This window comes from Oncorhynchus masou, chromosome 15 (assembly GCF_036934945.1).
Source record: "Oncorhynchus masou masou isolate Uvic2021 chromosome 15, UVic_Omas_1.1, whole genome shotgun sequence".
NCBI classification, from domain to species: domain Eukaryota; kingdom Metazoa; phylum Chordata; class Actinopteri; order Salmoniformes; family Salmonidae; genus Oncorhynchus; species Oncorhynchus masou.
Window position 1 is genome coordinate 28,953,122 of NC_088226.1, and position 25,105 is coordinate 28,978,226.

At 45.5% G+C, this 25,105-nt stretch overlaps 1 protein-coding gene across 2 annotated transcripts in view; it reads left to right on the top strand.

The window, feature by feature from the left end:
* The first annotated feature begins 5,143 nt into the window (after positions 1–5,143).
* The window catches only part of LOC135556107 (SH2B adapter protein 1-like), a 49,211-nt gene continuing 29,249 nt past the window's right edge, over positions 5,144–25,105 (top strand). The window contains exons 1-9 of one of the 2 annotated variants that reach the window (XM_064989030.1): positions 5,144–5,450; positions 6,506–8,679; positions 10,063–10,164; positions 10,543–10,634; positions 10,826–10,908; positions 18,786–18,932; positions 19,112–19,317; positions 22,546–22,720; positions 24,805–24,895. In XM_064989030.1, coding sequence (XP_064845102.1) covers positions 6,919–8,679; positions 10,063–10,164; positions 10,543–10,634; positions 10,826–10,908; positions 18,786–18,932; positions 19,112–19,317; positions 22,546–22,720; positions 24,805–24,895 — 2,657 coding nt within the window. In that variant the 5' untranslated portion in view covers positions 5,144–5,450; positions 6,506–6,918. The remainder of the gene's footprint in view (positions 5,451–6,505; positions 8,680–10,062; positions 10,165–10,542; positions 10,635–10,825; positions 10,909–18,785; positions 18,933–19,111; positions 19,318–22,545; positions 22,721–24,804; positions 24,896–25,105) is intronic. The other variant, XM_064989031.1, reaches the window with a different exon arrangement.

A 25,105-nucleotide genomic window follows, 5' to 3' on the forward strand; every position in this document is an offset into this window, starting at 1 on the left:
CCTCATAGCACTTTGTCATCACCTGTGAGTATTGTTTTTGGTTATGGTGTTTGTGTTTGATTGCTGGTGGAAAAGGGGGAAACCAAGACAAGTCGCCCATGGGCATACACTGCCCGTAGGTGAACTTTGTTAAATACACTAGTTAGAACTGGGCGGACCACCCACTGTATTTTTGGTTAGTTAGTTAGCTGTTGTTAAAGTAGTCTAGCTTAGGGGTGTTTTTGAATACTTATTGTTTCTTTCCTTGGGTCCAGCTCAGCCCCTTTTCCTGCTCCCCCCCATTACCGTGTGTTTATAAATAAACCTAGAGTTTGACGGTAGATTTCAGTTGTCGTGCTTATTTCGTTCACACTTTTCCTTTGTCACAATAATAATTTGCATGAGTTATGTTACGAGTCTCATTACCATCCCCCCCTAGACTGTCGGGCCAAAAGGGATTCGTAACAATACACCTGATCACCAGTGATCATGAGTACATGAAGGAGCTATGGGACCTGACACGATGGTGATAGGATAACAGTCTCAGCGTAAGCAAAACAAAGTAGATGGTGATACTTGACCATTCTCCCATCTACTGTAAATTGACATGGAGATGATCAGCAGCTTTAAGTTCCTGGTCACCCTGACATCCTTTTCTGCCCTCAGTCACTTCACTCAAAGTCCCACCAGTGCTTCTCCACTTTCCTCATCAACTTGCTGCACCACGACCTATGAACCAACTACAGTGTCTGTTTTTATTGCCATAACACATGTAAATGGAATGGCCATATTTACTGTAATATTTATGGTAACATTGCACATATTGTAACATAGTCCCTTGACATACATGACTTAACTACTGTTCCTAATGCTCAGTTTACCCACTAAGAAATCATACATTTATTGAAATATTAAAGCTGCATTATGTATTACTGTGTCCTATTGACTCTGGTTGGTTGTAATGTTTTAGAAAACTTTCACGACACAACTTTTTTGTTTGTTGCTGATGGACAATCCTGTCGGAAACTTTCATAATACCAACCCTTTTGGGACACATCACCAATTAACGTTGGCTGCAGTATTCCTGACTTACTAGGTAGTCATGCAATATACTTTTAGGATAATTCCCCTTAAATGAATTCCCTTTAAATCAAATCCAATTGTATTTGTCACATGCACCGAATACAACAGGTGCAGTAGACCTTACAGTAAAATGCTTATTTACAAGCCCTTAACCAACAATGCAGTTACAAAAAATACCTAAAGTAACAAATAATTAAAGAACAGCAGTAAAATAACAATAGTGAGGCTATATACAGGGGGTACTGGTATAGAGTCAATGTGCAGGGGCACCGGTTAGTCGAGGTAATATATACTGTAACCTTCCACCTCCAGCGGCCAGTCCTTCCAGAAACATATGACTCTGCTCTTGATTGCTCTTTGATTGGTACCAGGTGGGAAGCGCTCTGCTTTAAAGAGAGAAGCTGTCTTTGGCAAAAGAGGCTTCTCAGCGTAGATGAAAACCTCTCTGAAGAGGTTTCATGTAAGGCAGGAGACATAGACACTCGAGACCCTATTTGAATCTATAAAGTAAAAAAAAGGTCACACAATGAATTTGCCATAAAGAATTTAACTAAACTTAGGAGATTCCTTAGATATATGGAAACTCACTGCTCAAGAGCATCCCGTAGCCTGCTTTCTAAGTAGAACTTTGTGGCTGACTCCACCAGGGCATCCCCTCTCCTCCAATGTACGAACGTATCGCACCTAACCTAACATGATCAGTTGTTCGGAGGCCTCCATGACCTCTTCTTGTGCCTCGTCAACAGTTTGTGCTAACTGGATCTTAGTTCAATAACAGTGTTTTGGGACAAATTAGCAAAACAATAAACTAATTATCACTACCCTTAAAAAAGATTGACTGCCAACAAAAGGAAACCAAATCCATGTGGAAAGGTATTCATAAGCAACTACAACCCTAGTATGTTTTCAAACATAGTGCAAATTAACAGTAACGTAACATCCATCACAGTATAAAGTTACTTACCTTCTCCAACTACTCTCTGAAGTCATATTCCGCAATTTCTTTCAGTTCTGGCACAGGAGGTTGTCGGCCACACACTTGCCTGTATAGCCTCTCTGAAAAGAATTGTGGCTCTACACCCCCATGTACCAGACAGACAGCAATAATGTGGTCCACCTGCCATTATAGAGTGCTGTCACACAGAAGGCAAACAGTAAATTAAGGACATTACATAACATACAAAAATCAAATGTCTAACTCAAGTCATACATTTTGCCATAAACAAGTGTCTTTGTTGGTGTAAAAGTGTAACTCAACAGAAACCTCAGTTGCTCTTGAGTGATGGCATAACAAGGTGCTCCACTCCAAGTCCGAGGAGCCCGGTAACCAGAACTGGCTGGAACAGTAATACAACACTGTGTTTAGGCTACTTAATGTATTGTGGCACAGCCCACCTTCCTCATTCAAAAAACACTTTTAAATTATAGTAACTGTCACAAATTGTGACCAAGTAATGTTTTTATAATATTGGATTTTAAAGCCAAGACATAAATAGAAATGTTGACCAAGAACGAATAGAATGGGCAGCAGGAGACTAAAGAGTGAGCAAATAAGCAGCTGCACGGGCTAACTTGATGCATGTAGGTTTTAATTTAGTGCATGAAGACGTTAACTTAATCCGCGAATGCGTTAATTTAGTGCCTGCACCTGCTTACTTTACACACATAGCATTAAAGAGATTGGTTTATGACCCAAACGGCGTTCCATGTGTTAGGCCTCCGGTGTTCATCAGCAACCACCTTACTTCTCCAAGTGATGTCCAGCAAAGACAAGAATCCGGGTCACGGCACCAGTGTAACAGATATTAATGATACTCTCCTTTCATTGTTTTGTTCAAAGAAATCACCCTAGCCAGTGGTCCCAGTTGAGTGTTATTTATTATCTGTAGTTAAATTGGTTCAAAGAAATCACCCTAGCCAGTGGTCCCAGTTGAGCGTTATTTATTATCTGTAGTTAAATAGGAAGCAGCACGTTAGTTGTGCAGGGCTTAATGATGTTGATGGCTGTCGATTGTAAAATTTGTAGCATTAAATCAACTGTGTTAGCAGTGATCTAATGTGACCATTACATCGGTGCATGCTAGCTAACACACTTATATACAGCAACCATATACCAAAGAACACCCCAGAAAGCCCTTCAATCCCTAACAGGTCCCATATACCCACACATACATAAATCAGCAATGTACAGCAAACTTGTACACATTGTAAAATATAAAAATAGAATACAGTATTCAGAACGTGACCTATCCCTTGCATCACATGTTCATACTGTGGAGACCTGACATTCACCATCTCCCCCATCTGCAAGCAGGGCCAATAACAACATGCCTATTGTCATCAGAATTGAACCAACCAATAACAATGCTTGAACATTAAATACACATTTCTTTAGAGGCAAGTGGAAACATAACCAACCCTGTTACATAGAGTTAAAGTGACTATGCATAGATAATAAACACAGAGTAGCAGAAGCATAAAGAGGGGGTGGGAGGACAATGTCTGGGTAGCCATTTTATTAGCTGTTCAGGGGTCTTATGGCTTGGGGATGGAAGCTGTTAAGAAGCCTTTTGGACCTAGACTTGGCACTCCGGTACCCTTTGCCGTGCAGCAGCAGAGAGAACAGTCTATGACTAGAGTGGCTGGAGTCTTTGACAATTTTTAGGGCCTTCCTCTGACACTGCCTGGTATAGAGGTACTGGATGGCAGGAGTCTTGGCCCCAGTGATGTACTGGGCCGTACGTACTACACTCTGTAGCGCCTTGCGGTCGGAGGCCGATCAGTTGTCACACCAGGCGGTGATGCAACCAGTCAGGATGCTCTCAGTGGTGCAGCTGTATAACTTTTTGAGGATCTGAGGACCCATGGCATATCTTTTCAGTCTCCTGAGGGGGAAAAGGCGGTGTCGTGCCCTCTTTGCGACTGTCTTGGTGTGTTTGGACCATGATAGTTTGTTTTTGATGTGGACACCAAGGAATTTGAAGCTCTCAACCTGCTCCACTAAAGCCCCGTCGATGAGAATGGGGGCGTGCTCGGTCCTCCTTTTCCTGTAGTCCACAATAATCAAATCAATCATCACAATCAACCAAAGCCAGAGTATTTAAGATTTCCAGTATACATTTTTATTTTATGAAAGACAAATTATGAACACACCTGCTAATCCTTCTCTATTCTATTTTAGTCTATTCAATGCTATTCTATTGTAGTGCATTCCTCTATTTAAGAAAACTTTATTGGAAAACAATCACAGTAAGGAACTTAATTGTTACGCAGAAAGGATTTGATATTGAGATATAAATTGACAGTAAGTACACACTGTGTATAAACAACACAACACTGAAAGCAAGCTATAAAGACAACACCAACACCAAGCACAGCAGTAGGCCTATGTGCTCATGTGGCCACTGACACAGAAATGCTGCATGTCGGCCTACTATAGTCTACAGTAATCATGGATCTATTCAGCTTGTTTGAAATAAATAATTTACCAATCTCTTTAAGGATATATTTGAATTCAAATCAAATTTTATTTGTCACATGCACCGAATACAACAGGTACAGTATACCTTACAGTGAAATGCTTACTTACAAGCCCTTAACCAACAATGTGTTTTTAAGTAAAAATGAAGAAATAAAAGTAATAAATCATTAAAGAGCAGCAGTACAATAACAATAGTGGGGCTATATACAGGGGGTACCGGTACAGCGTCAATATGCGGGGGGCACCGGTTAGTGAGGTAATTGTAGTAATATGTACATGTGGGTAGAGTTATTAAACGTATGCATAGATAAATAGATAATAACAGAGAGTAGCAGCAGCAGCATAAAGGGAGAACAATGCAAGTTAGTACGATGCAAGTAGTACAAAAACATTTGAAATGATATGCAATTATATAAAAATTCATGCAAATTATGAATAAAAAAAATAGATAGCGTGGTAGTTCAGTATGAGACCAACACTCATTTAATGAATTTCGAAATGTTTTTAGTAACCCCTCCATTTCCCCACCATCCAGGGACTCTGAATGCAAACAGACTATTGCAACTCCCCTTGGCTCGTCTACTTTCACCTCCCGCTGCCCATCCTCTCTCTCCCACTATATCGCGAGAGATAGGGAGCGCAGAAATATTCATATGTTAGCCACAACTTGTTATAAAACGACAATTATATCGCGGACATATGAACGAATTGTAATGTAAGCCAACGCAATATTGCTAAATTAGTTATTTTATTAATAGCTGGCTCGCTAATAATAATAGCTAGCCACATATTGACGGTAGCTATAGCGATTCGCCTGTAGGCTGTAGTAGCACATCTGGGAGGCACAAGTTACGATTTAACTAGCTAACTGTAAAGCGGTCACTATTTTGAAGACACGCGTGTACAAGTGGGTAAACATAACATTACTTCAATTAGCTAGCACCCCTTATTCAATGATAATAGCCATAGCCTAGCTAGCTACGGTTAGCTGGCTAAACCGCTGTTATTGAATTAAAACCGCTAGCTAGGCTTACATGTTAGATTCATTGTTGAATATTGGCGAGTTGGCTAACTGCTTCAAGCTTGTGCTTTTTTATGATGTTAGCTAACATGGTTCTGTTCAGAAGATGGGTGGCGTTACTAGCTAGCTGTGGTGGGTCGCTTGTTAGCGAACGTTAGCGAGCTAGCGCAGTAACGCTTACCAGATTGTTTATCACGCGATGTGCTGGCTCTTGTTGCTAGTTAACGTTAGCTAAGCTAACATGACCACACTGTCTTATGTTGCCATGCCCACGCACTATCATTACTCTGTAATATTAGCTATCTAGTTAGTGAACTGTCTCTCCTTTGTGTTATTTTAGCAATCAAGCAAGGGCCTCGAGTTTCTGACGAGGCCGACAATGGTTTGTGAATTCCAGCTAACTGCGTTAGCCAGTAACGTTAGTACCAACCAGGCTCTCTGGATTGTTTACATCCAACGCCAGTTTGCAAACTAGCTAATCTAGCAGCAAGGTATTGTTTTCGTCATCAAGGTAGATAGTTAGTGTGGCATAGCTATCTTTGGATTTGCTACAGTATGTCAAAGTGATTACGCGGCTACTTATCTGAACACTGACAAATCAGTTGGTGGATCTTCACCATACCTGGCTACCTAAGTACCGTTATGTGAAGATCTCTAGCTAGCTAATTGAATGGGCTGTCAGTCAAACGGGTTGCTAATAAATTGGTTGTTTTTGTGGATGTAAAGCATCGACTCGATTTAAATCAGTGACACTTGACACAACTGTTGTGACCACTAGTCTGAGAACAACTAGAGGTGGCAACCGGTGCTAGGGGTATTTGTATTAGTTACACAGTTAATTAGATATTGTGGATCATAATAGAGTTTGTTATGGATCTGGAGAACATATGTAACAGGTAATGTGATGTCACCATTTGATTGTGCTTATATTGTTTTCACAGGCTGCAGGTGTGGATGTGTGGTGGACCGTAAGCAGGACGGCCACTTGTGAAACTCACCTAATTTACCTTGCCCCTTTGTCCTATACCTCCTCCCTGACTCCTCCCCTTTTCCTCCCAGTCTTATCATATACCTTTTTAAATGTATGAAAGCATGTTGCACAGAGACAGACACCCTATATTTCTACCTCTTCTCTGTCTGTGCTCATCAGTCTGTTACGGTAGTCTTTTAGCTGAAGGTTTTAAATGGGGGTGAATCTACTCTATGCCTGGTGTAGTACGGTACTTGAATTCCCACCCATTTGTATATCAGCCCCGATGAGCTGTGCAGATTTCATTAATCAACCTTAAGTGATAAACCAATCAGCAGCCAGCTAATTGGCCAATCAGCCCCCCCTCCACTCCCTCCTGGTAGAATGAACGGATCTCTTTTAACCCCGCCTAGCCTGCGGGCAGCCAACTCCTCTACCCTGCCCCCGTCACCCTCCCCGTCCCCTCCATCCCCCTCCCTGTTGCCACTGTTCCCTCGGCCACCTCCCTTGGCCCAGCCTCACCCCTCCTCGCTCTCGGACACCCCCACACCCTCCCCCTGCCTGAGCTGGACGGAGTTCTGTGAGCTGCATGCCCGCATGGCGGCCGGGGACTTTGCCCGCCACTTCCGGGCGTTCCTCCTGGAGAACCCGCACTACTCCCCCGACTCTGCTGCCGCCTTCTGTCGCCGCTTCACTGACCGCTTTGTCCGACATTTCCAGAGCGAACTGGAGGGGGTGGCAGGGGCGCCGGGTACAGCCCCCGGGATGGAGGCAGGGAGCTGGGCTCCCCAATTAGACGCCACCTCCCTGGAAGAGGAGGCGGTCTCTCCCCCTCCCATCACCGAGGGATCCTGCTACCACGCCTGTGCCCCAGCCAACCCGGTGCGAGCTCTGCCCAAGCCTGCCTCCACACGCCTGGTGTTGGAAACCCGAAGTGGGGACCAATTTCAAGATTCCTATGCTGTCACAACGGTCCTACCCCCATCTTCCTCCTCCTCCTGCTCCTCCTCAGTGGGAGGAGGAAACAATGGCGGGCGGGAAGAGAGGGGTGCCCCAGTTACTGTTAAACACTTCCCTGGCGTCGGCCCGGGCAATGGAGAAACAACGGCCGAGGAAGAGGAGGATAGCTGGGCTGGCGTAACGGTCATGGAGGAGGAGGTGGAGCTAGATGAGGGCGAGGCGGATCTGGAAGTTTGCTTGGACAATGAAGACTCCTCCCACATGCCCCAAACGCCTGCCTCCCCTTGCTCCGACACACCCCCTCCCCGCTCCAAGGGTAACGGCACACCGGCCTCGACAGGAAGCCAGTCCAAAACCAAACTGAAAAAGCGCTTCTCTCTGCGGAGTGTTGGGCGCAGCGTGCGGGGTAGTGTCCGGGGCATCCTGCACTGGCGCAGCTCGTCCAGCGACTCTCCACAGAGCTCCTCCCAGCTGCCCTCCAGCTACAGCTACACAATGGGGGTCCAAGACGCTGCCACCGGCTCTTCCTCCAAGAGGAACTCTGGCACTCAGCCCCCTACGCCCACCTCCTCCATGCCTGTCTCTCTCTCCCTGCCCCTCTCCCTCCCCCACTCCTCCTCCTCCTCCCTGCCCCCGTCTTCCTCCAGCAGTGCCACCTCCCTCTCGTTGTCGGAAGCGCGGGACCGCCGGCGTAGCAATGGCGAGGGGGGAGAGAAGGAGAAGTGGAGCCACCGGCTGGAGAAGTTGCGTCTGTCTCGCTCCCCACCCCCCGTTCTCTCCTCAGCGCCCACTTCGGCCGTGGTGTCGCCTTCCTCCGGCCTGCCCCCCAGCAGCAGCAGCAGCACCACCCTGAGGAAGACGGGCCGGCTGGTGAGGGAGGGAGGAGTCAGTGTCAGCTCCTCCATGCCAGATGAGTTTGCCGGGAGCCACGGTGGTTTCCCTGGCTTTTCCTTTGGCCTGCTGCACCACGGCACACAAGAACACAACAACGCTGGCACCGGCTTAAACAACACCTCGTCCATCGCTAATGCTGCTCAAACAGCCGCAGTGCAGCCTCTCGTCCCCGGGGGCACTGTGGGCTGGAGGGGCGGTCGTTGGCACAAGTGCCGACTGGTCCTGAGGGAGAGGGACAAGGAGGGGGAGCGGGGCGAGGAGTACTATCTGGAGTTCTTCATCCCGCCTAAAGTGAGTGTGAGACCTGCCCTGTGCAACTCAATATTAGGAAGGTGTTCTTAATGTTTGATATACTCGGTGTATATAGCTGCCCCCCAAAAAATCATATTTGATAATGATACATTAATAATACGCTTGCTATACTGTTTTTACGTGAACATAATCAATGATGAAATTTAAATGCAAAACTCCAGTTTGTTGTTTTTAAATTGACAGTTTAATGCCCTAACAGATAACACTGCCATATTGAGAATTTTTGGGGGAAGATAAAGTTCATGTTTGTAATTGTACTACATTATTGTGATCGCATTATTTGTGACAATTAAAAAAAAACCTTATTGTGAAGTTTAACAATGCTTATTCTTAACCATACAAAGTACAACATTTTCATTCAAATCCTTATTGGGTAAAACTATATTATTCCTCCCATTTTCGATTTAAGTTCCTCATTGTCATTTGAAATCCTGGCCACATTCTTAACAGTTTAGCCTGTCAATCACTGTGGGTGGGATTGTCAGGGGAGGAGCTGGATATTTGTGAGTCACAGGATTGGTAGGGTTTTTAGACCTGTTAAGGAATTATTGGGGGTGGGATTTTCAGGGAAGGGAGTAGATTTAGTAATTGAGTTATTAAAACACTTTTTCAATATATTGTGGCAAAACCTAACAAAACTATAAACTCAACATGTACATAAAATATACCAGAAAGTTCCATAAGCACAAAACAATTATTTCTCTCAAATTTTGTGCACAAATTTGTCTGTATCCCTGTTAGTGAGCGTTTCTCCTTTGCCAAGATAATCCATCCACCTGACCAGGTTGTGGCATATCAAGAAGCTGATTAAACAGCATGATCATTACACAGGTGAACCTTGTGCTAGGGACAAAAGGCCACTCTAAAATGTGCAGTTTTGTCATACAACACAATTCCACAGATGTCTCAAGTTTTGAGGGTGTGTGCAATTGGCATGCTGACTGCAGGAATGTCCACCAGAGCTGTTGCCAGAGAATTAATGTTAATTTCACTACCATAAGTCGCCTTCAACGTCGTTTTAGAGAATTTGTCAGTACGTCCAACCGGCCTCACAACCGCAGACCACCTCCTGCGGTTGTGATGCTGAGGTGTATATCCACCTATAATAAAGCCCTTTTTTTGGGGGAAAAACTCATTCTGATTGGCTGGGCCTGGCTCACCAGTGGGTGGGGGGTTTGGAGGGATCAGGGTAGATTGTGTATCCTTGATATAACACTGAAAGGCATGACAACCTGTCTACATGCTCCTTTGTAATGCTTGGAAATTAATGATCTGTCATAATGTGAAATTTGCACAATTTCTCTGAGCACATAGATGGTGTCTTATTTATTCAATGTTCTTCTCTTTCCCCCTGTTTCTCAGTCCTCCAAGCCCAGGCTGACTATCCCATGCTGCTCTATTGTGGATGTGAGGAGCACCACAGCCCTGGAGGTGCCTGACAAGGAGAACACCTTCCTCCTGCAGGTAACACTCTGAACTGTCCATCCTTTCATTTCCTTATTTTTTCAATTCCCCTTTCTTGTTCTCCAGTTCATTTAATTCAGGTAGTCAGCTCCTGTTCAGCTTGCATCTGTAGACTGACTTGTATTTCGCTCGCGCGCTTTCTCTCGCCCCCCTCTGTCGCCCCCTCTCTTTCTCTCACCCCATCTCTCTCTTTCTATCGCCCTCTCTTTTTCGCACCCCCCTCCCTCTCTCACCCCCCCTGTCTCTCTCTCACCCTATCTGTCTCTCACCCCCTCTCTTTCTCTCGCCCTCTTTTTCTCACCTCCCTCCCTCTCTCACCCCTTCTCTTTGTTGCCCCCATTGTCACTCTCTCGCTAACCCTATCTTTCTCTCTGTCAGTTGGAGGGACAGGTGCAGTATGTGATTGAGACGCGAGATGCTGTGCAGATGAGAGCCTGGTTGAGTGACATCAGGAACGGTATATGTATCAGGTAAGCAAATTGTGTGTTAAGTAATATGAGTTTTCTTTCAAGTCAGTGATTAGGGGGGGGGGGGCAGTGAGTGAGAGTTAAGAGGGACCATGTATATTCTTGTATTCACTGTCGGTCAACTATTGATGAGGTCAACAGAAGTAGGAGCGACATCCCACCTAGAACAAGTTTTGTGTATCTTGACTCTACAGTGAACAGGAAGACATAGAAGCTGTGTGTGGGGGACCCATGGACATTAGTGGAACGCCAGAATTCAGTGACCGCCTCTCTCAAGGTGAGTGGGGCATGCCAAATCCCAAATGGACCCCTTGACACCTCCCCAAGCCACTACTCTTAGACCAGTATATACCAACCAGTCAATCGCAGTCGTAGTCAACTAAGCATTCCTAGTCGATCGTCAAACATTTCTTTGCGCTCCTCTTTTTAATTATTATTTTTTTGCCTTGAGCTGTTGGTGGTAAATGCACTTGATTCAGCTGCCCTGTGTGCTGGGTAGGCAAAGTGTTCCCATTTTGAACCATTTAGTTTGCCTGAAGGAACATACTCTGCCTACCCGGCAGACCTGTAGAGCTAAATCAAGTGTGCCTACTGCGCTGGCCAATCGGTAGCTCAAATCACCGTGCCAGCAGCTTCCACGGCCCCACAATAAAGTTTGATACTATGCTAAATAGAGGTCGACTGATTATGATTTTTCAATACCTATACCGAGAACAAAATCAAACTGCCAACATGGCAATCTATTTTCCATATTCTATAAAACAAATTATTGGAGGACCAAAAAAGCCGATACCGATTAATCGGCCGATTTATAATATATATATATTTTTTTAAACGTATTTGTAATAATGACAATTACAACAATACTGAATTAACACTTATTTTAACTTAATATAATACATCAATAAAATCAATTTAGCCTCAAGTAAATAATGAAACATGCTCAATTTGGTTTAAATAATGCAAAAACAAAGTGTTGGAGAAGAAAGTAAAAGTGCAATATGTGCTATGTAAGAAAGCTAACATTTCAGTTCCTTGCTCAGAACATGAGAACATATGAAAGCTGGGGGTTCCTTTTAACATGAGTCTTCAATATTCCCAGGTAAGAAGTTTTAGGTTGTAATTATTATAGGAATTCTAGGACTATTTCCCTCTAATCCATTTGTATTTCATTAACCTTTGACTATTAGATGTTCTTATGGGCACTTTAGTAATGCCAGTGTAACAGTATAGCTTCCGTCCCTCTCCTCGCTCCTCCCTGGGCTCGAACCAGCAACACAACGACAACAGCCACCATCGAAGCAGCATTACCCTTGCAGAGCAAGGGGAACAACTACTAGAAGGCTCAGAGCGAGTGACGTTTGAAAAGCTATTAGCGCGTGCTAACTAGCTAGCCATTTCACTTCGGGTTACACCAGCCTCATCTCGGGAGTTGAAAGGCTTAAAGTCATAAACAGCGCAATGCTTGATGCACAACGAAGAGCTGCTGGCAAAACGCACGAAAGTGCTGTTTGAATGAATGTTTATGCGCCTGTTTCTGCCTACCACCGCTCAGTCAGATACTTGGATACTTGTATGCTTGTATGCTCAGTCAGATTATATGCAATGCAGGACACGCTAGATAATATCTAGTAATATCATCAACCATGTGTAGTTAACTAGTGATTATGATTGATTGTTTTTTATAAGATAAGTTTAATGCTAGCTAGCAAATTACCTTGGCTTACTGCATTCGCCTAACAGGCAGTCTCCTCGTGGAGTGCAATGTAAACAGGTGGTAAGAGTGTTGGACTAGTCTCCTTGTGGAGTGCAACGAGAGAGAGGCAGGTCGTTATTGCGTTGGACTATTTAACTGTAAAGTTGCAAGATTGGATCCCCCCAGCTGACAAGGTGAAAATCTGTTGTTCTGCCCCTGAACGAGGCAGTTAACCCACCGTTCCTAGGCCGTCATTGAAAATAAGAATGTGTTCTTAAATCAAATCAAATGTTTTGATATACAGTGGGGCAAAAAAGTATTTAGTCAGCCACCAATTGTGCAAGTTCTCCCACTTAAAAAGATGAGAGAGGCCTGTAATTTTCATCATAGGTACACTTCAACTATAACAGACAAAATTAGAAAAAAAATCCAGAAAATCACATTGTAGGATTTGTAATGAATTTATTTGCAAATTATGGTGGAAAATAAGTATTTGGTCAATAACAAAAGTTTCTCAATACTTTGTTATATACCCTTTGTTGGCAATGACAGAGGTCAAACGTTTTATGCCAGTCTTCACAAGGTTTTCACACACTGTTGCTGGTATTTTGGCCCATTCCTCCATGCAGATCTCCTCTAGAGCAGTGATGTTTTGGGGCTGTTGCTGGGCAACACTGACTTTGAACTCCCTCCAAAGATTTTCTATGGGGTTGAGATCTGGAGACTGGCTAGGCCACTCCAGGACCTCGAAATGCTTCTTGCGAAGCCACTCCTTCATTGCCAGGATGGTATGTTTGGGATCATTGTCATGCTGAAAGACCCAGCCACGTTTCATCTTCAATGCCCTTGCTGATGGAAGGAGGTTTTCACTCAAAATCTCACGATACATGGCCCCATTCATTCTTTCCTTTACACGGATCAGTCGTCCTGGTCCCTTTGCAGAAAAACAGCCCCAAAGCATGATGTTTCCACCCCCATGCTTCACAGTAGGTATGGTGTTCTTTGGATGCAACTCAGCATTCTTTGTCCTCCAAACACGACGAGTTGAGTTTTGACCAAAAAGTTATATTTTGGTTTCATCTGACCATATGACATTCTCCCAATCTTCTTCTGGATCATCCAAATGCTCTCTAGCAAACTTCAGATGGGCCTGGACATGTACTGGCTTAAGCAGGGGGACACGTCTGGCACTGCAGGATTTGAGTCCCTGGCAGCGTAGTGTGTTACTGATGGTAGGCTTTGTTACTTTGGTCCCAGCTCTCTGCAGGTCATTCACCAGGTTCCCCCGTGTGGTTCTGGGATTTTTGCTCACCGTTCTTGTGATCATTTTGACCCCATGGGGTGAGATCTTGCGTGGAGCCCCAGATCGAGGGTGGTTATCAGTGGTCTTGTATGTCTTCCATTTCCTAATAATTGCTCCCACAGTTGATTTCTTCAAACCAAGCTGCTTACCTATTGCAGATTCAGTCTTCCCAGCCTGGTGCAGGTCTTCAATTTTGTTTCTGGTGTCCTTTGACAACTCTTTGGTCTTGGCCATAGTGGAGTTTGGAGTGTGACTGTTTGAGGTTGTGTACAGGTGTCTTTTATACTGATAACAAGTTCAAACAGGTGCCATTAATACAGGTAACGAGTGGAGGACAGAGGAGCCTCTTAAATAAGAAGTTACAGGTCTGTGAGAGCCAGAAATCTTGCTTGTTTGTAGGTGACCAAATACTTATTTTCCACCATAATTTGCAAATAAATTCATTAAAAATCCTACAATGTGATTTTCTGGATTGTTTTTCTCATTTTGTCTGTCCTAGTTGAAGTGTACCTATGATGAAAATTACAGGACTCATCTTTTTAACTTGCACAACTGATGGCTGACTAAATACTTTTTTGCCCCACTGTAGCCCTTCGTACATCAGCTGATATCTCAAGGTGCTGTACAGAAACCCAGCCTAAAACCCCAAACAGCAAGCAATGCAGGTGTAGAAGCACGGTGGCTAGGAAAAACTCCCTAGAAAGGCCAAAACCTAGGAAGAAACCTAGAGAGGAACCAGGCTATATGGGGTGGCCAGTCCTTCTGGCTGTGCTGGGTGGAGATTATAACAGAACATGGCCAAGATGTTCAAATGTTCATAAATGACCAGCATGGTCAAATAATAAGGCAGAACAGTTGAAACTGGAGCAGCAGCACGGCCAGGTGGACTGGGGACAGCAAGGAGTCATCATGTCAGGTAGTCCTGAGGCATGGTCCTAGGGCTCAGGTCCTCCGAGAGAGAGAAAGAAAGAGAGAATTAGAGAGAGCACACTTAAATTCACACAGGACACCGAATAGGACAGGTGAAGTACTCCAGATATAACAAACTGACCCTAGCCCCCGACACATAAACTACTGCAGCATAAATACTGGAGGCTGAGACAGGAGGGGTCAGGAGACACTGTGGCCCCATCCGAGGACACCCCGGACAGGGCCAAACAGGCAGGATATAAGCCCACCCACTTTGCCAAAACACAGCCCCCACACCACTAGAGTGATATCTTCAACCACCAACTTACCATCCTGAGACAAGACCGAGTATAGCCCACAAAGATCTCCGCCACGGCACAACACAAGGGGGGGCGCCAACCCAGACAGGAAGATCACATCAGTGACTCAACCCACTCAAGTGACACACCCCTCCTAGGCACGTGTTCCCTTTATTTTTTGGAGCAGTGTAATTCAAACGCACTTCTTCCTACTTACACTCGCACTACAACCAGCACTGCAGCTACAGTGAATGAGTAGCCAAGTGTATCGATGGGCCTTGCGTATTTATTATTAACGGCTCGTCGTGTCTATTCTAATGCAGACTAATATTGAACTTTCTCTGGTCATAGGAACAACATGAATTTGTGCATTAGGCAGAGAGAATATGGTGCGACTCGGCGTTGGTCATCAGACTGTGTCCCCCTCTCTCTGGTCAGTCTCACTGGAGGAAAAGGAGAGATCGAGGGACCGTGAGAGGAGGACCCTCTGCTGCTCTCTCTCTCCCCTCCATCTGCTGAGACTGACCATCAGTTGCAGATACAACCAGACATGGAAACGGTTTGTGGGTTTACGAAATGCACATTCCTTTATTGAATACAGTATGTGTATGATGCCTTGTCCTTTTGGTGCTGCCGATGTAGCCTGTGGAGAGAAACGCAGGTTGTGTGTTCAGCCGGCATTCTCATTTTGGTTTTGGCAGCAATCATTTGTTTTGTTGCGCTGCATTTAATGTTTCTTATCTGCCTTTTCTTATGTTACTGCTTCGGCATATGACACTTTCTGTACTACTCTAACCCTGGCAACCTGAATCTCCCTTTCTCTCACCGGACACCTCCGATCTCCAGCCTCATGACCACCCCCCACAACTTAACACACACATGATTTTCTCCACCGATACCACGCATTGCTTCGTCTCATGCCCGCCTGCACACTTCTCAGATCTAGGCATCTCCCTCCGACACACCGCTGCGACATGGCCCATAGACTTGACACCTTTAACACTGTCGTATTTTTGGGAACAAAAGCTCTCATGGGGTTAATTGACACTTCCTTCCACGACCTTATCTGGCCAAGACTCTGCATCAAAACTGAGCATGACAGACAATGTCTTCTCCGTTTCCCCACGCTCTCCACTGGATCGACCACTCAACAAATAGCGGGCGTTAGACACCGGGGGGAATCTTCAATTTCAACTGCTCCTTCTCAACACTTAATGCTAATCCGGAGCGCCCACTCCCTCTGGGTGGAGGAAACGCAATAAATCATCACGAGTCCACTCCGAGTTACCTTCAACAACTAAACATTCCCCAACCTGACGCAACATACGGATCAGCCAAAATACAAGGATCCATTCGCTCTACAAAATCTCACTCCCACTGGGCCAGAATCATCCTTATCATCCTCAGGACAAGGGTTTCTGATGGACTTGACGCCGACCTTCCTCACCGCACTGCTTCCCTTCTATACTCATTTTCTTCTTAGCAGTCATCACTGCACCTGCCACCACAGTTAATTCATCCTCACTCTTGTCATGTTCAATTTCCTCCTCAAGTTCTTCCAAACATTCTGTGAGATCCTCCAGTCCATATTCACTCAGGAGATAGTCCACTTTTTCTTTCTTTCTTGTCTGCCATCTTACCGCGTGTCTCATCTCACCACCATCAAGCAGCCCCTGCTGCTATCACGATCACATTTTCGGGATATTCTGTCCTCTTCCCTTCCACCTCATTGGTGTTACAGTATTAGATTGTCAAACAGAACTGTGTTCAGGAGCTCTAATTATTCAGGGTTCCAGTATGTGGTTGAATTCCAGGGGGGGTGTATGCTTTATGCAGGGTCCTGCACAATTTATTGAAATGTATTTGTATTTAGGAATGTTTGATTCATTGCCTAAATACACTGAACAAAAATATGAATGCAGACACGCATCTGTTGGTCACAGATCAGAAAACCAGTCAGTATCTGGTGTGACCACCATTTGCTGCATGCAGCGAGACACATCTCCTTTGCAGAGTTGATCAGACTGTTGATTGTGTCCTGTGGAATGTTGTTCCACTCCTCTTCAATGATGTGCGAAGTTGCTGGATATTGGAGGGAACTGGAACACGCTGTCGTACACATCAATCCAGAGCATCCCAAATATGTTCAGTGGGTGACATGTCTGGTGAGTATGCAGGTCATGGAAGAAAGGGGAAAATTTCATCTTTCTGGAATTGTGTACAGAGCCTGCGACATGGGCCCGTGCATTGTCATGCTGAAACATGAGGTGATGGCGGCGGATGAATGGCACGACAATGGGCCTCAGGATCTCGTCACAGTATATCTGTGCATTCAAATTGCCATCAATAAAATGCAATTGTCTTCATTGTTTGTAGCTTACCCTGCCCATACCATAACCCCACTGCCACCATGGAGCACTCTGTTCACAACGACGCCATGGCATCTGACGCTGAGGCAAACCGCTCGCCCATACGACGCCATACACACTGTTTGCCATCTGTCCGGTACAGTTAAAACTGGGTTTCATCCGTGAAGAGCACACTTCTCCAGTGGCCATCAAAGGTGAGCATTTGCCCATTGCAGTCGGATCAAGACCCTGGTGAGGACAACGAGCATGCAGATGAGCTTCCCTTAGACGGGGTCTGACAGGTTGTGCAGAAATTCTTTGGTTGTGCTAACCCACAGTTTCATCAGTTGTCCGCGTGGTTGGTTTCAGATGATCCCGCAGATGAAGAAGCCGGATGTAGAGGTGTTGGAGGCGGCTTATGGTAGAGAAATTAACATGACATTCTCTGTCAACAGCTCTGGTGGACATTCCTGCAGTCAGCAAGCCAATTGCATGCTCCCTCAGCTTGAGACATCTGTGGCATTGTGTTGTGACAATTTATTGTCCTCAGCACAAGGTTCACCTGTGTAATGGTCATACTGTTTAATCAGCTTTTTGATATGCCACACCTGTCAGGTGGATGGTTTATCTTGGCAAAGGAGAAATTCTCACTGACAGGGTACTAATTGTGCAAAACATTTTAGAGAAATAAGTTTTTTCTTGAACATGGGATCTTTTTTTTCAGCTCAAGAAATGGGACCAACGCTTTACATGTTGTGTTTATTTTTTTGTTCAGTATATGTTTATTGTGCTGTTCAGGCCTTTTATGTAAGATAATTGTTACCATTGATTTGTGATTGGTCTAAAATGGTACAGTCCAAGGTGAGACCTGATGGGAATTGTACTTGAAACCCTGCCATGTCATTGTTGGCCAGACAGGACAAAGGTAAGGTTGCAATGCTGGCTGAATGCTATATTTTCAATTATTGATTGAAGCTTGGTTTCTTTGGAGCTCAACTTATTATTTGATACATACAACCTCATTCTAAGTTTGCCCCGTATCGAAGTGTCTGCCTCCTTACTGAAACTTCCACCGCTTGGGTGGCCTCCATTACAGGCCGACTGCAATAAACCTCATTCATACAGAACTGTTTTTATTTGGTAAATGTTGCATAGGCTTACATAAAAAATAAGATGTTTAGAAACAGTTCTGCGCTGTAGATCTCGGCATGCGATTTTGAAAGTCAACGTGGCTCAGATAAGGTTGCTGACCACTGCCTTAGACACTTAATCTGTAAGAACCTACAAACAGCAGACATGTAGCATAAGGTGAGGATCTACGACCATATTCCTAACCTATCCCATCTTTTCAAATATGACTGCACGGGATAGGATCGAGTAGGCCATTTGGGATTGTTGTGTGACGATTTCCCTGTGTTTCACCATTTTTTTTGCAGCTTTACAAATATATAGTTAGAACACTTAACACCTGATACAGAAAGCGAGACGACAAATGTTGTTTGAACTATGTGTCCAACGTTCCGTTGCGATTTGAACGTACAAGAATAAGACGTCTGCTTAAATAATAAGACGGATGTTTTTGCTCCTGTCCTGTTGCAGTGTGTTATGGAGGTGTGGACTGCTCCTCCCCGCTGATGGACCCACGCCCCCCAGAGTTACCGCCCCGCGCCCCTCTGGACGAATCAGACGGACGTGGGGGCGGAGCCGGCCTGGGCACACCATTTGCGGAGACGCCAGATGCCACAGGTGAAGGCTGCTACTTACGCAGTTCGCACACACACGCAAACGCTTGCACAAACACACATACACACCAGAATGTACAGAGCAAGTCCTTTTTTTTGTTGTCTAATCTTTTCATCACTCCCCAAATCCCTCCTCCCCTCATCCATCCTTCCCCTCATCCCTCATCCCTCCTCACCTCCCAGGCTCCTTCCTGTTCTCAGACGTGGTGGAGGCGGTGGAGCACCCTCTGAGCGAGTGCCAGTGGTTCCACGGGACGTTGTCGCGCCTCAAGGCGGCGCAGCTGGTGCTGGCGGGGGGTATGGCCAGCCACGGCGTCTTCCTTGTGCGCCAGAGCGAGACGCGCCGCGGGGAGTACGTCCTCACCTTCAACTTCCAGGGCAAGGCCAAGGTACAAGAGACGGGAGAGTGTGTCAAATCAAATCGGATTTTATATATCACACGCGCCAAGTACAGCTGGTGTGGACTTTACCGTGAAATGCTTGCTTACGAGTCCTTCCCAACAATGCAGCGTTTTTAAAATCAAAATGAAATATTAAAAAGAGGAATACAATAAAATGCTCAAGAATGGAGCTACATACAGGGAGAACCAGTACCAGATCAAAGTGCAGAGGTATGAGGTGTTTGAGTTAGATATGTACATGAAGGCAGGGTAAAGTGACTAGGCATCAGGATAGATAATAAGAGTAATAATTAGAGTAAAATATAGAACAGAGCAGCCGCAGCAAGTTTTGCGGGTGCGTTTGTGTTGTCGGTCTGCGTGTAGGTGTGTGCGTACGTAGTGAATGTGTGTGTGTTTTGGTTTCGTGTGGGAGTGTCAATGTAGTGTGTGTGTGTGTGTGTGTGTGTGTGTATATACATGCATACATACACACACACACACACACACACACACAAACAGGACAGACAGCTGATCGTTCCACAGTGGCAGACCACGTGTAACAACACCTGCACAGGATCGGTACATCCGAACATCACACCTGCGGGACAGGTACAGGATGGCAACAACAACTGCCCGAGTCACACCAGGAACGCACAATCCCTCCATCAGTGCTCAGACTGTCCGCAATAGGCTGGACTGAGGGCTTGTAGGCCTGTTGTAAGGCAGGTCCTCACCAGACATCACCGGTAACGACGTCGCCTATGGGCACAAACCAACCGTCGCTGAACCAGACAGGACTGGCAAAAACTGCTCTTCACTGACGAGTAGCGGTTTTGACTCACCAGGGGGGATGGTCGGATTCTAGTTTATCGCAGAAGAAATGAGCATTACACCGAGGTCTGTGCTCTGGAGCGGGATCGATTTTGGAGGTGGAGGGTCCATCATGGTCTGGGGCGGTGTGTCACAGCATCATCGGACTGAGCTTGTTGTCATTGCAGGCAATCTCAATGCTGTGCGTTACAGGGAAGACATCCTCCTCCCTCATGTGGCACCCTTCCTGCAGGCTCATCCTGACATGACCCTCCAGCATGACAATGCCACCAGCCATACTGCTCGTTCTGTGCGTGATTTCCTGCAAGACAGGAATGTCAGTGTTCTGCCATGGCCAGCGAAGAGCCCAGATCTCAATCCCATTGAGCACATCTGGGATCTGATGGATCGGAGGGTGAGGGCTTGGGCCATTCGCCCCAGAAATGTCCGGGAACTGGCAGGTGCCTTGGTGGAAGAGTGGGGTAACATCTCACAGCAATAACTGGCAAATCTGGTGCAGTCTATGAGGAGGAGATGCACTGCAGTACTTACTGCAGCTGGTTGCCACACCAGATACTGACTATTAATTTTGATTTTGATCCCACTTTGTTCAGGGACATATTATTTAATTTCTGTTAGTCACATGTCTGTGGAAATTGTTCAGTTTAGGTCTCAGTTGTTGAATCTTATGGCCATACAAATATTTACACATGTTAAGTTGACAGTGAGAGGACGTTTCTTTCTTTGCTTAGTTAATATATACAGTTGAAGTCGGAAGTTTACATACACTTAGGTTGGAGTTATTAAAACTCGTTTTTCAACCACTCCACAAATTTCTTTTCAACAAACTATAGTTTAGGCAAGTCAGTTAGGACATCTAGTTTTTGCATGACACAGGTCATTTTTCCAACAATTGTTTACAGATGAATTCACTGTATCACAATTCCATTGCGTCAGAAGTTTACATACACTAAGTTGACTGTGCCTGAAAATTTCAGTGTTATGGCTTGGGGGTAAAAGCTTTCTCTGAGCCTGTTTGTCCGAGAGCCAATGTTCTGATACTGTGTGCTGGATGGTTAGCAGAGAGAACAGTCTATGACTTTGGTGGCTGGAGTCTTTAGCAATTTTTCCGGCCTTCCTCGGACACTTGTCTGGTTTAGAGGTCCTGGATAGCTGGGAGTTTGGCCCCAGTGATGTACTGGGCTGTCCGCAACGCCCTCTGTAGCGCTTTGTGCATTTGCCATATCAAGCGGTGATGCAGCCAGTCAAAATGCTCTCGATAGCACCAAGGAACTTGAAGCTCTCGACCCGCTTCGCAACAGCCTGATGGATGGGGGGCGTGCTCGCCCCTCTTTCTCTTGTAGTCCACGATCAGCTCCTTAGTCTTTCTGACGTTGAGGGGGAGGTCGTTGTCCTGCCAGTTCTCTGACCTCCTCCTTGTAGACTGACTTATCACTGTCGGTGATCAGGCCTACCACCGCTGCGTCATCAGCAATTTTGTTGTTTGTTTTTTAGTTGTGCGTGGCCATACAGTCGTGGTTGAACAGGGAGTACAGGAGTGGACTAAGTACACACCCCTGAGGGGCCCCCGTGTTGAGGGTCAGCATGGTAGAGGTGTTGTTGCCTAACCTCACCACCTGGGGCCGGTCCGTCAGGAAGTCCAGGATCCAGTTGCAGAGGGAGGGGTTCAGTCCCAGGGTCTTTAGCTTGGTGATGAGCTTGGAGGGGACTATGGTGTTGAACGTTGAGCTGTAGCCCATTCTCACATAGTTATTTCCCCTCTTGTCCAGTTGGGAGGGGGCAGTGTGAAGTGCAATTGAGATTGTGTCATCTGTGTATTGGAGTGGGTTTAGGGTGTCTGGGATGATGATGTTGATGTTTGTCACGACCAGCCTTTCAATGCATGTGATAATTACAGATGTGTGTGACACAGGGTGATAGTCATTTAGGCAGGTTACTTTGGAGCTCTTTGGAACGGTGAAAATGGTGGTCAGCTAATTATACAACACATTTTCCAAAGGGAAGTAGCATTTGTCACGTAAACACAGAAATAAACATGGCACCTTGGATTCCTAATTTTAAAAATGAGTGGTGCTTTTCTTACATGTTGGGATGACAGAATGGAACGAGGTCTGCGCAGTCTTTGAGGATGCGCAGTGGTATTCCATCTGGTCCATCGGCCTTGTGATTGTTAACCTGTTGAAACGTTTTGCTCACATCGGCCACAGAGGGCGAGATCAGACCTAAGTTGCAGCCAAGTCTAACCCATATCCCCTTCTCTTCTCCCTTCTTTCGTCTCTCTCCCTTCTACTCCTTCCCTCTATCCCCCTTCTCATTCTCTCTCTCTCCCCCATACCTCCCTTTTCAACTCTCTCTCTCCATACTTCTCTTCCCTCCCTCTCTCTCCCTTCTCTCTGTCCCCTGCAGCACCTGCGTCTGTCTCTGAACGAGGACGGCCAATGCCGGGTGCAGCACCTGTGGTTCCAGTCCATATTCGACATGCTGGAGCACTTCCGGGTTCACCCAATCCCCCTGGAGTCTGGGGGTGCCTCGGATGTCACCCTCATCAGCTTTGTGGGAGCCACCGCCGTCCGGCAGCCAGGTAACAGGTCAGGGGTGAAAGGTCACAGGATGTTCCACTAGGATGAAACTGCACTGGGTTTACACTGGCCTCTAAAGGCAAGTCTTGGTTGTTGTATGTACGTTGTATGTCTGGTGTATGTGTTTTATGCATTATGATTGGCTTACACTATGCTATTACGCCAGTGAATCAATACCGTGTGCGTGTGTCATCCCATTGAAGATCAGGAGAGTGTGTGTGTGTGTGTGTGTGTGTGTGTGTGTGTGTGTGTGTATACAGGCCATAAGTAATGTTGCGTGTGCTAAAACATGGCCACTGCATGATGTTTCTGCCAATGTCATTATAACATAAGACTAGCTGCTTTGCATCCTCATGCTGTGTCCACAGCAGCAGGGACGTCACTAGAGATTCATGGATAGGGGTGCTATGCCGCTTTTAGGGGGGGCACCCCCCCCCCCCGGGATTGTTTTAATGCCCCCAAAACATATTTTTAGAGTAATAACAGGTGCAAAATCTATCAATATGAGGTTATTTTTGGTCAAGGTTGGCTAAAAGTATATCTGTCTCTTAGTTTGTGTTAGACACTGATCTAATATGGCTTAAGTTCTCTCCAAATAAAGTAATTAAAGTCCAACTCTGTCCCCATCCATCCAACGCCAACAAAAGGCGCAAAAATGGCTGTACTATGTAGCCACGATACTTTGGGGATTTTATTTTGAGAGAGTGAGAAATGACAAGACATGCAGGTCATATTATACCAATAGAAAAATATCTTTATTTAAATGTCACCCTTTTGTTAATTGTTGCTCTAAATTAACCCAATAATTCAGACACATGGATCATCTTAAACAGTATCATCCACAATGGAAAAAAAGTTAATTTTACTAATGAGCTAAACAAAATAAAAATAACTGGAAAATAATTGGGAATAAAATCTGATTTAAAAAGAAAAGTAAGATCCCAAGCAAATATTACAACCTATATTATAGAACTGCCCCTTTTGTTTCTCTCATTTGATGCTTATTTTGTGGTTGGACGCATCAAAGTGTACCTCCTATTTTTGTTTGAATTGGTCAAATCTACATTTCTCACCGGATTGGCCTCCGGCAGAGCTGCTGGCACTGCCTCTCTTGAATCATTTCTATATATCCCTCTAATGTTAGTCGTTAGCTAGCCTACAGTTGAGAAATTGAGGATAATACAATGACATTGTGATCAACACTGTCACCTTTTCTACACATGACCTACTGATAATTGTAATGGCCTACTGAATGAAAGCAATTGAGTATGAAAATATATGTGCATGATGGTACGTCATCTGTCTCATTTATAGCCTGGCACAGATGGCAAAACTACATTAAACACAACGTTAATTAGATATCATCGCCACATAACTTATGCCGATTTTAAAAGACACCGTTAACGTTACCGTTAGCTAACTCTGTTACACTGTAACTTACAGGCAGCTTCACATAAAAACATGTTGGTTAACAAATCTTTGATTATGACCAAAGTCTATAGTAGCGAATACTCTCTATCTTCTAACTTACCACAAATTCACATCATAGCCTATCTGCATGAATCCGTCCTGTCAGAGCCTTTTCCCGTCTGTTTACTGTTAGCTAGCAGTCTCAAGCCACAGAAGTAGCCAACGTTAACCAAAATGTCAGCTACGAGTAGACCTAACGGTCAGTAGCGCCAGCAGCAGCCTCCCCCAGGTCCTAGTGCCCACCCGGTTAGACGTTTAAGATGCGATGAAACGGTTGCCTAGCGACGTCCCTGCACTACAGCATGCGTGCTTACATGCGCACACACACACACTGGAGTGGCTCCGCATGGCTGGTCCCATCAATTTGCACTGATGCTCCCACGCATACACCCCTGCTCCTTAAAACACAACTGCCCCCCCCCCCCTTCCCTTCATACACAATTCCAAATCAACCCCTTGCCCCTACTACCCTCTGCCCCTAGGCCATAGCACTCTACCTCCTCTCCTTCTACACCCTTATTTCTGTCCCTCCCCTTCCTCCCCCCCTCTCCTGTGTCTTCCAGAGCTCTGATTGGCTGTCTCTGTTATTGTGTTTTCGTTGGGTCATTCTTCGCAGGCCGGGACAGGGCAAGCAGCCGGCCCACAGTCTGTGATGTCATCCCCACGCGCCACCTTGACTCTCCATCAACCCCCATCTCTGACTGTGTGTAAGTGAGACCAGACTCCACAGAAAGAGACAGTGTGTGTGACAGAGTGAGTGTGACAGAGTGAGTGTGACAGAGTGAGTGTGACAGAGTGAGTGTGACAGAGTGAGTGTGACAGAGTGAGTGTGACAGAGTGAGTGTGACAGAGTGAGTGTGACAGAGTGAGTGTGACAGAGTGAGTGTGACAGAGTGAGTGTGACAGAGTGAGTGTGA